Source organism: Phoxinus phoxinus, assembly GCF_949152265.1.
Source record: "Phoxinus phoxinus genome assembly, chromosome: 3".
NCBI classification, from domain to species: Eukaryota; Metazoa; Chordata; class Actinopteri; order Cypriniformes; family Leuciscidae; genus Phoxinus; species Phoxinus phoxinus.
In genome coordinates this window covers 42,867,748-42,884,378 of record NC_136878.1, presented here as the reverse complement: position 1 = coordinate 42,884,378, position 16,631 = coordinate 42,867,748, and the positions used below count along the sequence as shown (strand labels likewise).

The 16,631-nt window shown below is 38.8% G+C and overlaps 1 protein-coding gene across 1 annotated transcript; it reads left to right on the top strand.

Annotated features, from left to right (window-relative positions):
• The first annotated feature begins 389 nt into the window (after positions 1-389).
• stip1 (stress-induced phosphoprotein 1) lies at positions 390-13,147 on the top strand. Its single transcript, XM_079607167.1, has 14 exons — positions 390-497; positions 3,773-3,982; positions 4,089-4,230; positions 7,020-7,161; positions 7,476-7,641; positions 7,744-7,870; positions 9,611-9,713; positions 9,888-10,008; positions 10,117-10,213; positions 10,339-10,463; positions 11,384-11,420; positions 11,507-11,610; positions 11,707-11,879; positions 12,156-13,147. The coding sequence occupies exons 1-14, from the start codon at positions 480-482 to the stop codon at positions 12,226-12,228; spliced, it is 1,638 nt and encodes a 545-aa protein (XP_079463293.1). The 5' UTR covers positions 390-479; the 3' UTR covers positions 12,229-13,147.
• The last annotated feature ends 3,484 nt before the right edge of the window (positions 13,148-16,631 follow it).

The window sequence follows — 16,631 nt, the reverse complement described above, 5'->3', positions numbered from 1 at the left end:
ATTCTAGAACAGCTCGGGAACATTCAGCGTTACTTTTCTCATCAACCTCAGTTTTCGTTTCTTCAATAATCAACAGTTAATCCAATCAGAGACGACAGCGCTGTTACTACGATTAGAAAAGTAACACTCTTCATATCTACTTCTCAAATGTCTCTTTCATTCGGTTGCCAAGCATCCCGCATCGATTCGTACATTTGTGCCAGAATTTTCTGGAGTCTGATTTTGCTTCATAATAACAGATTTCATCTTTTAAGTGATATAAATATGAATGAATGCAAAAATTACAATAAGTAAGAATGTGTGCCTACGAATAGTATGTATAATGTAATTTATTTAAAATTATGTGCATCATGACATTACATAAAACTCATAAAACTGATGGGGTTAACCTACAATACCTGGCAACCCATCTCCCGGCTACATTGATAATAGGCAGAGAGGCGGAGCGACGCTAGTGTCTTGGTAGATTCTGGAACCTCATGCCCACTATGGAGAAAGTAAGTAACTTGTATAGAACAGCCTGTATTCTATATTATGAAGAAGATGGTGACTTTTTAAATCATTGTGTAAAATAAACTGTAAAAAATGGTATAAGTGTTTTGCTTATTTTAAAGATGTACTCAGTGTAGCTCAATATACACCGCATCAATGATAGTAATGGCTAGTTGGCTAACAACGCGTTAGCAGCTGGATATGTCACGCTGTGCTGTGCTTTAACCTGCGACTTGTGCGAACGATTCTTCTGCAATGGTTGGTCATCTTAAAGGCGGCGATCATTATAAATACAGATCTGTTCTGTGTGAATTATGAGGTTTTATTCATCTGGTCGATCTCCTCCATCAGTTAGCAAGTTAGCATAAGCTCATGTCAGATCTAGAGACGTCTGAGTGTGTGAAGGGCGGAACGTCATTTCATTCAGTTAACGTTACTCGTGCTAAGGCTAAACTGATGGCGTTTCTTATCGTTTATTTTAAATTATATTAAATGGCATTCCAATCAAAGTTAGAAATATGTATAGCATTGTGAAGTTTCCATAATTCGCTAACCGTTAACCGTTACAATAATGGGACAGTTCTGATAGGATTCTATCATAACACTAATTAAAACGTGTTTTTATTTTGCTTAAAGGGATAGTTCACCTTAAAATGAAAATTCTGCTATTTACTCACCATCAAATTATTCGAAACCTTTATGAATTATTTCTTCTGCGGAACACAAAAGAAGATATTTTGAAGAATGTTGGTCACCCATTGACTTCCTTAACTTAGTAGGTAAAAATAAACACTATTGAAGTCAATGGGAGCTGTCAACTGTCTGGTTATCAACATTCTTTAAATATATATTTTTTTGTTCAGCAGAACGAAGAAACTCATACAGGTTTAGAACAACTTGAGGGTATGATGACAATTTTCATTTTTGGGTGAACTATCCCTTTAAGGATTGTAAAAAAAAAAAAAAAAAAAAAAAAATCCTGTTTTTCTATAGGGTCTTTTTTTCACTCACTTGGTATTATGTAATTCTTATTGGTCCCTATTAAATAATTTAAGCTAAAAAGAGAGAAGTGTTGTAAAGTGGGAGAATTGCCTGAGTGCAAGTTGTTATTTCGGGACATCAGCTGTTACTGACGTTTTGTATCAAATCTCATTCTCAACAACAGATGTTGCACTCCTGAACACATCGAATGTGGCATCTCACACAGTTCACTGTTTCCAAGAGCTTCCATTTAAAACAACGTAGTTTAGGTCATTTTAAAACCAACACACTCCTAGGTAGGGTTGCTCGTCCAGCCATTAACAAGTTCACAGTTTACACTAGTCTTAGTAACTACTAGCTAGTTTGTAACTAACTCTGTATTTGGTTGCACCATATGTTTTTCAATTCACCATAAAATCAAACTTGACAATTCTTATTATGAAATGTTGCACTATTTACCTGTCACTCACATGAGTTTGACCAATAACAAATAACAATTACAATAAATTCCCGATGGACAAAATCAAGTCCCGCCGTACAATTTTGTCCTCAGGCAATTTCACTCGTATACAGACTTTATGCACCAGAGAAACAAGAGCGCAGCGGTCTGTCTTTAGAACTGCAGTTTTTGTGGTAGCTCTCTATATTTCTATGGCATTGTCGAAGAGTAATTAGCTGGTGAAGTGTTATTGAAGAGTTTACAAAAGTTACCACGAGCATTGTAATGTTTGAAGCGGATGCGGAAGCTTCATGCTGTGGAAATGCAAACCTGAAGACCGAACACAACGAGCGCAGTGCTGAAAAGGGGCGGCGCTACGTAAGGTCTTTACACTAGAGAGAAAAAAACTTCAGTTTCATGCTGACTTTATTAAGACAGAGCATAGCTTGCAGGTTGTGAGCTCTCCGTAAAATAATGCATAGTCGCACAACATGTTTACCTTCAATGATTTACCCCAGAAGTGTTTTCGGTTTATCCGTGATACTTTTGTCTTGCCTATCTAACAGTACAATTTTAAAGGGTTAGTTCACCCAAAAATGAAAATAATGTCATTAATGACTCACCCTCATGTCGTTCTAAGCCCGTAAGACCTCCGTTCATCTTCGGAACACAGTTTAAGATATTTTAGATTTAGTCCGAGAGATTTCTGTCCCTCCATTGAAGCTGTATATACAGTATACTGTCCATGTCCATAAAGGTAATATAAACATCATCACAGTAGTCCACGTGACATCAGTGGGTTAGTTAGAAGTTTTTGAAGCATCGAAAATACTTTTTGGTCCAAAAATAACACAAAATAAGACTTTATTCAGCATTGTATTCTCTCCCGGGTCTGTTGTGAATCTGCGTTCAGGACTCGTTTCGCCCGACCTTCGTTTACAGTCTGAGGAAGACGCACGCTATATTCAAGCTATTCTACATTGTTTGCGTGGATATCATTTTTTTAATGGTGCGTAAATGTGCATGTCGCGGATGAGACACTTTTACAGCGTGCGTCTCCCTCAGTCTATAAATGAAGCTCGGGCGCACCAGATAACACGTCATCAGCGTCTTACGCCATCAGCGTAACTGTGAAGGATTGACAACAGACCCGGGAGAGAACACAATGCTGAATAAAGTCTTATTTTGTGTTATTTTTGGACCAAAAAGTATTTTCGATGCTTCAAAAACTTCTAACTAACCCACTGATGTCACATGGACTACTTTGATGATGTTTTTATTACCTTTCTGGACATGGACAGTATACTGTATATACAGCTTCAATGGAGGGACAGAAATCTCTCGGACTAAATCTAAAATATCTTAAACTGTGTTCCGAAGATGAACGGAGGTCTTACGGGCTTAGAACGACATGAGGGTGAGTCATTAATGATATTATTTTCATTTTTGGGCGAACTAACCCTTTAAGTATTACATGTAAATAATATCCAGAAACTGTCCTTGAAGGTAACAAGGATTAGTAAAGAAGTGACTGATTATGATTTTTTTTTTTTACATTCACTTGTAGTAAAGTAAATTCACAATGCTCTCAACATGTAAATGTCAACATTATCATGTTTCTAAAAATGTTACGTTTGGCATTTAAAATAAGTGCATTTAGTTGTTTAATCAGAATCAGTTTTTTAGTGTTACATTAAAGTAAAATTTAGTATTGCATAAGTTGCAACTTGAGCACAGCTGGAGCTGCTTGCATGTTTCTAGTTCAATTAAGTGCTAAATTTCGCTGCTGTTCTTATCCTGACGTATTAAAAAAACTTTATTAAATGTAAATGTTTTCTTTTTATCTATCCTTGTCCCTAGGTATCACAACTGAAAGATCAAGGTAACAAAGCGCTGAGCGCAGGAAATGTTGAGGAGGCGGTTAAGTGCTACACAGAGGCCCTGGCGTTAGACCCTTCCAACCACGTCCTCTTCAGCAACCGCTCTGCCGCAAATGCCAAGAAGGGAGATTATGACAATGCCCTGAAAGATGCCTGCCAAACCATAAAGATCAAGCCGGACTGGGGCAAGGTGAGTTGTTTTTTTGGGGGTCTTTTCCCTGATAGATTCTTCTCTAGTTCCTTTTCTTCCAGAGCCATTCTTCATTTTCCATATGTTGTATTTTGCCCTTTTTAAGGGTTACTCGAGAAAAGCTGCTGCTTTGGAGTTTCTTGGGCGACTAGAGGATGCCAAAGCGACCTATCAGGAGGGGTTACGTCAAGAGCCGTCCAATCAGCAGCTCAAGGAGGGACTTCAGAACATGGAAGCACGGTTAGCAGGTAAATATTGCTTTTATTCTTTTGGCATAATTTTAGAAGAACTGCCACAAAGCCAGGGTTTTCCTGCATTGAAAATATTTTGCCGGCTTCCAAAACTTATTAGAAAATTTAATGTTACCGCCTGTTCTGCAGTACCGGTACCTAAGGCTCTGCCATTTAATTGTAACTGGTTTTCGATTTTGACTTCCAGTCATTATGAAAACAAGATAATCAAGTTTAATCGATTATTGTGCCGCTGCCTCATTCCGTCCAGCGCACTTTCCTTTCCTTAACAGCGGGCGCTATCGTTCCTCGCTAAAAGGGACTACAGGTGAAAATTAGCATTTATGCTATAACCTGGCTCATTTACAGTCTGTACAGAAATGTTAGATTGTTCATTAATGTGCACTGTAATTTTTTTTTAAAGTAGCTAGTAAATGCTCATCGCGTCATGGGCCATAGACGGAGGAACTAGGGGTGCGCATTTTTCTGAATGCTGTATGATATAGCCTAGTGTTTTGTAACAAAGGCTTGATTTATTCATTTATTTCGTTTCATTTTCTTAACAATTAAGATGCTGCATGTGTTTATCCAGTCTAATCGAAGTGTGCGTCTCTCCCCCGACTTTCCCAACAAAAATCCCGCCCCCTCTCAGCAAATACATAAACTGACATTACTGAGCTATATGCGTTTAAAAGTAGCCTATTAAAATGGCACAATGGCATTGCTCAGTTCAACGCGTTGGGAAATCGGGCATTTTGTCCCGCGCCAGCTTTTATTCAAAAGTTAATAACGCGCTCAACATTCAAAAGGTAAATAAGGATTTCCCACTTTCATCTGCAGACTGAGCTTGTGCGTCATCCTCGCGCATTCAACCAATAAAGTGTAGACCTATGTATTTCATAGAACATTGTGTCTCGTACTATATAAATTACAAAGGTAAACGACCCGACCGACCGCGACCCGAATATCATTAAAAATATTTTTGGATGACTCGTAACCGCGGGTAACCCGCTCATTTTGGATCAACCCGCGCATCACTGGTAGGTACATGCAGCTGACTCCAAACAGTTGATGGACCCCATTGACTTCCATAGGTGTTTTTTCCCCCTTTTTTTCTACTATGGAAGTCAATGGGGTCCATCAACAACTTTATTCTTCAAAATAACCAAATGTTTTTGCCTGCCGTGTCTCGCCTTAAATGAACTATTCCTTTAAGTAAACATACACAGTTGACTATAAACGCATGTGTAACCGTATATTGGATCTGTGCATTTTTAAAGTGACAGCAGCCTAATATACCTGCTGGAGTCTTTCATTAATGATAGCGTATATACCTGAATATAAGACAAGGTTTTTTGTCCTAAAAATAGGCTGAAAAATGGGGGGTCGTCTTATATTCGCGATATAGACAAAATTACGGGGGGAAAGGAAGAAAAAACAAATTAATATGAAATAGTGACTGAAACGTGACCCATTAACACAAAACCAGCTTTCCCTTCCAAGATGTTTATCTGCACAAAAATCCTGATAATCGAGCCGTCGTCTGATGAAATCAAATACACATAAGATAAAAACAAGATCTGTGCTGTGATTTCGGCTATACTTGCATGTAAAATTAGAAAAGCAACATATCTGTTTAACTGAATTAAAGCGCTGCTCCACTCTGCCGCACGAGATGCAGAGCGAGAGAGCGAGAGAGAAGTGCGCGTGAGAGAGAGGTGTGTGTGCGTGCTGGAAGAGAGAGAATGAATTATCAGTGCAATTTTCAAATAAAATTATTTTCTGTTGAAAACCAGATTTTTTTTTTCCACAAAAATATCTTTTTGTCCCAAAAATAAGTCTGGAAATGGGGGGGTCGTCTTATATTCGGGTATATACGGTAGTCAAATAACAATGGGCAAAAGAAAATCACTTACTTATCTTGATTGAATAACTTCTTAACTTAAGACAATGCAGTGTTATTTTGCATTTGATTATTCCATTTTTTTGTTGTAGGCTATTACTTATCTGAATAAATACCACTGTTAGTACAACTTCCTGAAAAACATAAAACACTGTTTATTAATTTAATTTGTAATTAGTTTGTTTGCTTTTATTGTATTGCTGACTGTTTACTTATGTTAATTATTTTAGGACCTTTTTATTACATTAGTTAACCTCGTATTAGTTTTTAATGAAGTATGGATAATTGTGAAATTTCACTGATATTTAAAATGACTCCTATCGTAAAGTAAGTCTTGATCATAGCAATAAGACAATCCACTTGCCCCTACTCTCTGACCCCCTGAAGGCCGCTGTGTAATTCATACCCTGACTAAGACATTGGGGGAAGCATTTAAATAGTCCTATAAATGCATCTAAAAAAACGCAGAATCAAATTAATTGAATCGCATAAAATTTTAAGGTGACTCGAATCGTTCTGAATTTGCAAAAATCGTTCTTGAATCGAATCGAAAACCTGTGAATCGAATCAATTCGCTGTCTGCCCAAAGATTCACAGCCTTCATTTTTTTTGTCTTGTTCTAGTCAAAAAATTCACTCTCAGGCTGAAGAAGACTTAAAGCACATATACCTTTGTATAAAGCCTTAAAGCACATATACCACATGTATACCTTTTGAAACTGGTGTACTTTAAGCCTCTTAAGCCCCTTTGGGAAAAAAAAGCCTAGTAGGTTTCCACACGTGCTTTGTTTTTTCTAAGTTAAAAAGGTTATTTGTATTGTGTGTGGTGGAGCATGACAAGAAACCGATCCTCAGATCAATCTTCAGATTTACTGTGATGACTAATGTTGTCATGTTCTTTTCAGAGAGGAAGATGATGAACCCATTTTCCATCCCCAACTTATATGAAAAGCTGGAGGGTGACTCTCGAACCCGAGCGCTGCTGGCGGACCCCAGCTACAAGGAGTTGCTGGAGCAGCTGAGGAACAAGCCCTCCGAGCTTGGCACGTAGGTGCTCTCTGTACCTTTCTCTGCGTCTGTCTTAGCAGAATACAGTTATCTGGTTATCATCACAAAAAAGTGTGCAATGCTAAGCGAAGGTCTCTTGTATTGGGGTCGACCATATATTGCATTATGGGATACAATATCCCACACACTGACCCAATGTACTGCACATTTAAGGATATCTGATGCTATCTGGGTATGTAGTAAATTGTCATGTTCTGAACATGCCGTATTTTCCAATAAATGCGAGTAGTATGCCTTATCTAGCATATTCTACGAATTTGTTCTAATCTCTATTGTCACTTTTTTTACTGTAGTAAACTGCAGGACCCTCGTGTGATGACCACTCTCTCGGTGCTGCTGGGGCTGGATCTTTCTGGCATGGATGAAGACGACGAACCGACTCCGCCCCCTCCTCCTAAACCCAAAGAGACGGCCCCGCCCCCTCCTAAAGAGGAAGACCTGCCACAGAACAAGAGAATGGTATTCTTTGCCAAAAGCACATGATTTGGTGTAGCATCACTGTACATGTAGTGCTCTGACTGAAGTGGCTTAATGCTTGTGTCTGACCCCAACCCTGACCAGGCCGTGAAGGAGAAGGAGCTGGGAAACGCTGCATATAAGAAGAAAGATTTTGATACTGCACTGAAGCACTATGAAGAAGCTCTAAAGCACGATCCCACCAACATGACCTATCTGTCAAACCAAGCAGGTAAGAATTGTACAAAATAGATATGTGGTGCAGTGATGCGCGGGTCAATGTATAAACAACCCGCACCCGACCAACGTTTTCAACTAACCCGCCCGCAACTCGGACCGTAAAAAAAAAGAAAAGAAAATATTGTACCCGACCCGCTTCCTGACCCGCGTTTTTTTAAAGTAGCTAGTAAATGTTAATCGTAGCATCATGGGCCATAGACGGAGGAACTAGGGGTGCGCATTTTTCTGAATGCTGTATGATATTGCCTAGTGTTTTGTAACAAAGGCTTGATTTATTCATTTATTTCGTTTCATTTTCTTAACAATTAAGATGCTGCATGTGTTTATCCAGTCTAATCGAAGTGTGCGTCTCTCCCCCGACTTTCCCAACACAAATCCCCCCCGCCCCCTCTCAGCAAATACATAAACTGACATTACTAAGCTATATGCGTTTAAAAGTAGCCTATTAAAATGGCACAATGGCATTGCTCAGTTCAACGTGTTGGGAAATCAGGCATTTTGTCCCGCGTCAGCTTTTATTCAAAAGTTAATAATGTGCTCAACATTCAAAAGGTAAATAAGGATTTCCCACTTTCATCTGGAGACTGAGCTTGTGCGTCATCCTCGCGCATTCAGCCAATAAAGCATAGACCTATGTATTTCATAGAACATTGTGTCTAGTACTATATAAATTACAAAGGTTTAATTGGCATCTTTATTTCAAACGACCCGACCGACCGCGACCCGAATATCATTAAAAATATTTTTGGATGACTCGTGACCGCAGGCACCCGCTCATTTTGGATCAACCCGCGCATCACTGGTGCAGTGGTTAAAGCCTAGGATGTGCAGTTAAAAAAAAGGTTTAGTAGAGGCTAGCAATAGCAAGCTAGCTTTGGAAGCATAAGATCTCACCTTCCACATCCCATAGCGGAGGCATTTTAGTGCTGGCAGTGACACTGAGAGGAGTTTTGCCGCTGTAGTGGACATTCACCGTCACAAGAGCGTTTTAAATTAGCGGGCTATTAGCGGGTGCCGGTTCTGCAGGAACATTAAATTATCAAGTAAATATTTGGCTGGACAAAGATTCATTTTGGCAGCCGCCAAAACATTTTTAATGCAGGAAAAACCCTTCAACTGAAACTAAATTTGTTTGTTAAATTCTGTACATTTAAATAAAATAAAATCGTGAATTCTCTGTATTTTTGAGAATCTTTTGTGAAATCTTAAAATAATTGAGAATCATGTAACCAACTGTACATTTTTTTTATCTATTATAACTTTTATGTTGTTTTGGTTGGTTGGTTGTTTCCTTATTAAGGTTCAGAAATTCAAGTTTTTCAGTGTCATGCTCTTAAAAAAAAAAAATGTATATGCTGTCATTACGTTGATGTCTTGCTGTCATCCAATCACCGCATTGCTGCTTGTGGTTTCGAGTATCGATATATCTGCCCTTTCTAATGAACACAGGAGCGTACAGTTATCTCAGACAACTATAACCATTTAACCACTTAAAAACAGTGAGATGCATAGCAGCAAAATAAGAATACATCGTTTTTGTAAATGCTCATTATTGTGTTTGTTAGCTCTTGCCCTTTTCCACTTAGCTTTGGTTCAAGTGTGCAAATTAATGGTTTGGTGGTGAGTTAATTTTGTTTAAGTCTAAAATAGGATGAAGCCACCTTAACTACTCTTCACAATCACACAACTGCTGGATGCTTCTGATTCAAATGATTTGTTTTCACTCTCTCAGCTGTACATTTTGAAAAGGGGGACTTTGATAAGTGCAGAGAGCTTTGCGAGAAGGCCATTGAGGTGGGCAGAGAGAACCGAGAAGACTACAGACAGGTTGCCAAGTAAGTTCGTTTTCTGTACCAGGACAAAACTAATGTTAGTTTAAATGTGGTTATTGTCTAATGCTGTAGTTGATTTCCATTAGAAGTGTAAAGGTTTTACACATCAACTCTAAACTGTCACCTTTGGTTGCTTTACAGTATGTACAAAACCTCTTTCTTCCTGTCCTTTTGCAGGGCATATGCCAGGATTGGTAACTCCTACTTTAAGCAGGAGAAGTACAAAGAGGCGGTCCAGTTCTTCAACAAGAGTCTGACAGAGCATCGCACACCTGACGTCCTCAAGAAATGCCAACAGGTCATTGAGATTTGTTTAAAAATCCAGATATCCTAATATATATTTCCTGTTAGACTGTGATGTCCTGGTCATAATTCACCTCTAAATTAAAGTGATGAAATCTTGCAGGCTGAGAAGTTTTTGAAGGATCAGGAGAAGCAGGCCTACATCAATACAGATTTGGCTCTGGAAGAGAAAAACCAGGGCAATGATGCCTTCCAGAAAGGTGTGTATATGAACCAAATCCACATTGCTGTAACCTCACAGTAGATTCTGATTTTTAAAAATATGATATGTAAAGTAGTTGTTACGGTTGCGATTCGAATTGTTCTGTTTGTGTGTATTTTGAAGGTGACTATCCTTTGGCCATGAGACATTACTCCGAGGCCATCAAGAGAAACCCTTATGATGCAAAACTCTTCAGCAACAGAGCTGCCTGCTACACCAAACTACTGGAGTTCCAGCTGGCCCTTAAGGTACAATCACACCTCGGGGCTCCAGGCTAAGAGTAGTGCCTTGCTTCTACAGGTGTTGGCACCAGCACCTGATTTAGTAGCACCGCACTTATAAAATCAATAATTTAAAAAATGTTTTTTCTCTTAGAAATACACATTTGACAGTAGCTTGAGTTGACTGTACCTTGAGCTAGTTGGAATGCGGATATACATTTATTTTCATTAACTAAAATGGTAACCTCTATACAAAATGTAAAAACCAAAATTTTACAAAGTAAAGTTTAAATATTCAGACTGCTATTAAAATGAAGCATTCGTCTCATAAATTTGTAGATCATACCCACAGTTAAAACCATGAATATCACCTCATTACGATGGTAGAAAGCAGGGGTGTAACGTTATTTAAACCGAACCGAAAAACCGCGATACACCACGCACGGTACATAACGCGATGAACCGAACACGCTTGAAGACCTGCTGACCCGCCCAGCCCTAGCCCAGTGTTGAGGGTGACCTCACTTTACCTTATGCTACAAAACTCATTTTTGTTCCTTGACATTTGAACAAATAGTAGTAGGGGTGTAACGGTACACATATTTGTCCCCCGATTCTTCGTGCGTCTTGTGTACAAGACGATTACAGTGTTGTAGCCTAACCACCACCAATAATTGCAATAAACTCTGCGTTACTTTCGATAAGACAGTGTCATTTTTCAAATTCAAACAATTCAAATGCTGTTTTGATGCTCTTTAAAAGGGATAGTTCACCCAAACATTTTAATTAGCCATTTCGCTTATTTACCATTGGTGACGCGAGGTTACCATTTTCGCCGTAAATCGCAATTTTGTTTAGTTTTCTAGATGAGATATTTGACTAGTTGTTAACTAGTTTACCATTCTGTCTTGTCTCTGTTAACCATCATCTCTTGGTCTGATTATCAGGACTGCGAGTCGTGCATCAAACTGGACCCTAACTTCAGTAAGTGCTATACATTTTGTTTGCTAAACTGACTAAGTTATTGTTTTCTGCAAAAAAAAACTTACATTATCCACTTTCACTTTTAGTTAAGGGTTACACACGCAAGGGAGCAGCACTGGAGGCTATGAAGGACTTCTCTAAAGCAATGGATGTGTACCAGAAAGCTCTAGATCTGGATTCCAACTCAAAGGTATGGCAAAACGAATGCATCTCTGAGATTTTTCGGAGTATTGTGCTGGGGAAGATGGCCCTACACTGCTAACATTATATTTCTCCGTCACAACAGGAGGCCACAGAGGGTCTGCAACGCTGTATGATGAGCCATTCAACACGTAACGACAGTCCAGAGGATGTGAAGCGGAGGGCCATGTCCGACCCAGAGGTGCAGCAGATCATGAGTGATCCTGCCATGCGCATGATCTTAGAGCAGATGCAGAAAGACCCACAGGCCCTCAGCGAGTAAGAAAAGCAAATATTTGATATCTTGAGTCTAGGAAACTTTGCTTGTTATACATTTAAAGGTAGAACTGTAACAATACTACCATGATTTGCAATTATTTACCAAAGTATGCAACATGGAAAAAGTAATCCAGCATTACTCTGAGAATTAGGGGGGAAATTGTCCTGAGAATTTAAAATGCAAAAAATCGTAATGATGTTCTTCAATTTGCACAAATATAATTTTGACAAAATTTTTAAATCCTATTTCTTCTGCAATTTCTCCTGTCCATCCAGTCATCTAAAGAACCCTGTCATCGCTCAGAAAATTCAGAAACTGATAGATGTTGGGCTAATAGCTATTCGGTGATCCAAGGAAACCAGAAGAAAACCAGGACATTTTTCATCTACAGAACAACAACAGAAGAATACGAAGGATGGCGGTGTTCCAAATTATTTACTTCATCAAATTTAACAGGCACCCTTACCCTTCTCCTCCCAATCGTCCCAATAGGAATGTATTTTTTTTTAAAGCCTTAATTGGATTGAAAATGCGACGGTCTTTCCTCTGCACTACATTCACTAGTGTCAGTCGTACAAGTCGTGGTTTTCAGGCATTACAGTGTTACAGAACGAAAAGATCTAGCCAGTGTGTTAAAAAAGTGGTTTTGAGCCTTCATATTAAAAGCATTTTTTTTTCTTTTTTTTTTTACATCTCTGAATCTGTCCTCTATGATTTTTGTACATGTTTTTTCCCCCTTCTTTGGAGGAGAAGAGGGGAGGGGAGTGATATGACATTAGCTTGCCATCAGTGATTAATTTTCACATAGTAGGCCTGTTAGAAATCTGTCTGTCTTTGAATCTGAATGCTTCGCTATTATTGTACTATATAATGCACTTCTATTTGTGGGGGAGAGGTTCACAGCTCAGAGGGCTTGTTCAAGCTAAATCGCCTCCCACCTGTTTCGCTTCAGTTCATACTTTGCGATCGATTAACTGACTGTGATTTCAGCATCACCATATTGAAATGCAACATCAGTTTAATAAAGTTCTGGATCCATGAAGTTGTGTGCTGTTTGTGTAACTCAACATGTGTTCAATGTTTATTTGGAATGGTACACTACCATACTACTTGCACTATTTTTGTAGTATGCATATTGTGTGTAGTATTTGAACAAAGTACACACATGAGCCAAAATATTATGGCCACCTGCGTAATATGTTGGTCCTCTAAAACAGCGCTGACCCACCGAGGCATGGACTCTACAAGACCCATGAAGGTGTCCTGTGGTATCTGGCACCAAGAAGTTAGCAGCAGATCCTTCAAGTCCTGAAAGTTCCCAGGTGGAGCTGCTGTGGATTGAAGTTGTTGGACCAGCACATCCCACAGATGTTTAACTGGATTTAGATCTATGTATTTTGGAGGCCAGGGCAATACCTTTAGCTCTTTATCATGTTTCTAAAACCATTCTTCAAAATTGAGGCTACTTCCACCTGGGAACACCATTGTCAAGATAAGTGTTTACCTGATCTGCAACAATGTTTAGGTAGGTCGCACATGTCAAATTGGTACGTCCACATAAATGGCCGGACCCAGGGTTTCCCAGCAGAACATTGCCCAAAGCATCACACTTTCTCCACAGGCTTGTCGTCGTTCCACAATACATCCTGGCGCCATGACTTCCCCAGATAAATGGCACACACGTTCATGTGATGTAGGAAAATGGGAATGAAAACGGGACTAGGTGACCATCTTCCACTGCTCCAGTTCCGACGCTCACGTGCCCAATGTAGCCGCTTTCAATAGTGGACCATCATAGACACTCTTGATAGTTTTGTGGCTATGCAGTAGAGTGTGCTACTCTGTGTTGACACATTCTTCTGATGCATATTTAACATTTTGTATGATTTGTGCCCCAGTAGACCTTCTGTTGGCTTTGACCAGACGGGATAGCTTTTGTTGCCCCCGGGCGTCGATGAGCCTTGGTCGCCCAACTCCCTATCGCCGGTTTGTCCGTCCTCAGACCACGGTTGGTAAATTCTCACCACTGCTGACTGGTAGCTACCCACAAACCTTGCCATTTCAGAGATGCTCTGATCCAGTCACCTTGCCATAATTTGGTCCTTGTCAAAGTCGCTCGGATCTTTATTCCTGCCCATTCCTCCAGCTTCCAACGCGAGAACCGATTGTTTGCTCATCATCTAATCTATGCAGACCTTAATATGTGGCCTTGTTAGAAGATTATCAACATTCATTTCCATTTCACCGGTGACTGGCCATAATGTTTTGGCTCATCAGTGTATGTAGGGAATGCCAGGATGACCTGTGAAACAATACTGTGTGTACAGTATATAACACAATGTTTGGAGTGCCGTATCCCACAATATGTGTTCAATGTGAACCGACTGAACAGCAATAACCAACTGCCATTTCCTTGATACCTTGGCTGTGTTTATAATGGAGTACTGCCTTCAATTTAAAAATTATATAAATAGTACACATGCAGTATCAAACAGTATTTTGCTGCATGTGACTTTAATTTGTGCATGTTTGATTCCACCATCTGATACACATACTGTAATACACTATCAGCTGGGAGAGATTCACTTGTAGGTGTTTTGGTGTGATGGTACTACATTTCAAGACCGTAAACTGTCCACCAACATGTACGGTATTCAAGTTTTTTTTTTCTTAACATCCGGGTATACAAGCTAGGTCAACCTGGACCAGAGGCCAGTAATATGTTTTCGAAAGAAGTCTCTTATGCTCACCAAAGCAGTTATTATGGTGACAGTAATATTGTCAAATATTATTACAATTTTAAATAACTTTTATCTTTTTTTGCTTGAATATATTTAAAAATGCAATTAAATACCCGAATTACTCCAGTCGTTATTCCAGTCTTCAATGTTATGTAAAATAAAAAAAACATAAAACCATTATTGATTCCTAACTTTTGACCAGTTTATAACCAGCAAAACAGGTAGAAGCAACATAGCCTATAGTAGGAAATGTGGGCATAGTTGAAAAGGAAGTAATCAACGGCTTCTGGCTGTTATTCTGAATGTTATTAGCCAGCTAGTGACACTATAGGCAACAAATGATTTACATTTTACAGCTGCCGAGGACGGATTTCGCGGGAAAATGCATGTCAGCCGTCTGTGCGTCAAATATCAGTAGGCTACAAAGAGAAAGAAGGGTTGTTGTCATAACTACCGAGAAAACGAATCATTCGGTCACGGCAAAACTCAAGGAATCAGTGAAAAATAAAACAAAAATACGTTATTTATTTGTGATAAGTTGTCCTGCTGTATGTCGGCGCCTCCACCATCCGCACAATGGAACCACAATTAAACAATGACGCATGCAGTTTTACTTTTTTTTAACCGATAGAAGACCAAAAGTTATTGTAGGCCTACCTTTAAAGCTAAGTCTATACAGTATGCCTATATATATATTTTTTTTATTGTAACTTAAAGGTATGCCTACCTACAGTATTATTATTATTGCTCCGTCTTCGTCTTCGTCTTCAAACTAGTCAAACAACAATAGTGATGGCTTTTATAACTATTGACATGGCTGCATTCATTTGTATTAACTCAGATTGCAAAACAGTCATGTCATCTCACCTTTGAAATAGAAAAAATAGTGCACATTCAAAGTGAAGCATTAATCCGGTCATCTATTTTTTTTTTTATTGCAGTGCTTCAAAATCTACCCAGCAGGGAGCACTATAGTTCACTGATTCTTGAGAGTCGGGACAAAACATGTCCCACATAGAAAAGTCTAATTTATAGCAAAAATTAAGAAATTCATCATGATTGTCATACTTACAAAGTTAAATCTAAAGGATTTGTATATACCTATCTGATTTTTAGAATAAACTTTTTATCTTTTTGGGGAAAATTTGAAGGTTTTCTACAGGTCCATGTAGAAGGTCCATGTTATTGCACTTGTCCTCAGCAAGAGGTCACAACATTAACCATCACAAAAAACTTTAAAAAAGCTCTACAATTGTGAAAACATATATATCAAATACAAAATAAGGGGTATACATATAAAAAACAATGCATGAAGTGAACATCAAACAATATTTTCCATAGAAATCTGCCTATTAAAGTTGTGTCCTCAGTTTCTGTCAACTCCGTCAGATATTTTCATAAAGCTCTTTAAATCAGGAAATAGCATGGTCAGCTATATCCCTGAGGACCCCTTTTCATCTCCCTGCCTGTGGTGAATGCAGCAATACCACACATGCTCTAGTACGTTTTATATTTTTATATATTTTAGACAAACAATGTCAATATTCCTATGGTCACAGCTGCACCATGTCAATACCATCTTTCTGTTAAGATACTTTTTTTAAACCATAGTGGATTGAATTTAAGCATTTTAGTGAGGTTATTGGGACAGCTAGCAACTGAGGAAAAACTACCTAGCTGCAGTGTACAATACATGTTTTTGTGGAAAATACATGCCCTTACGTCAACTCCGTCAGACGTCAACTCCGTCAGGTTCTATGTCTGACGGAGTTGACCTGTACGATGACGGAGTTGACAAATCCACCAATAACCTCTTAATGTGCGAATATAATATTATTTGTGAATATAGTGAAGGGTTAAACTGTTATTTCAGGGTTTTATTTACACATAAATGCACATACATAGCATGCATTACATTATTTAACCATACGCATCTGACTTGTAGAGAATGGGCAGGCAGTGGTCTGCTTATTATTGTGTAACGTGTAACTTTGCCAGCACTTTAATATA

Excerpts from the sequence above, each read along its gene's own strand:
- stip1 (XM_079607167.1), top strand. Across the intron at positions 7,871-9,610 it reads CTATCTGTCAAACCAAGCAG|CTGTACATTTTGAAAAGGGG; the intron begins GTAAGAATTGTA and ends TCACTCTCTCAG. Across the intron at positions 10,214-10,338 it reads CAATGATGCCTTCCAGAAAG|GTGACTATCCTTTGGCCATG; the intron begins GTGTGTATATGA and ends TGTATTTTGAAG.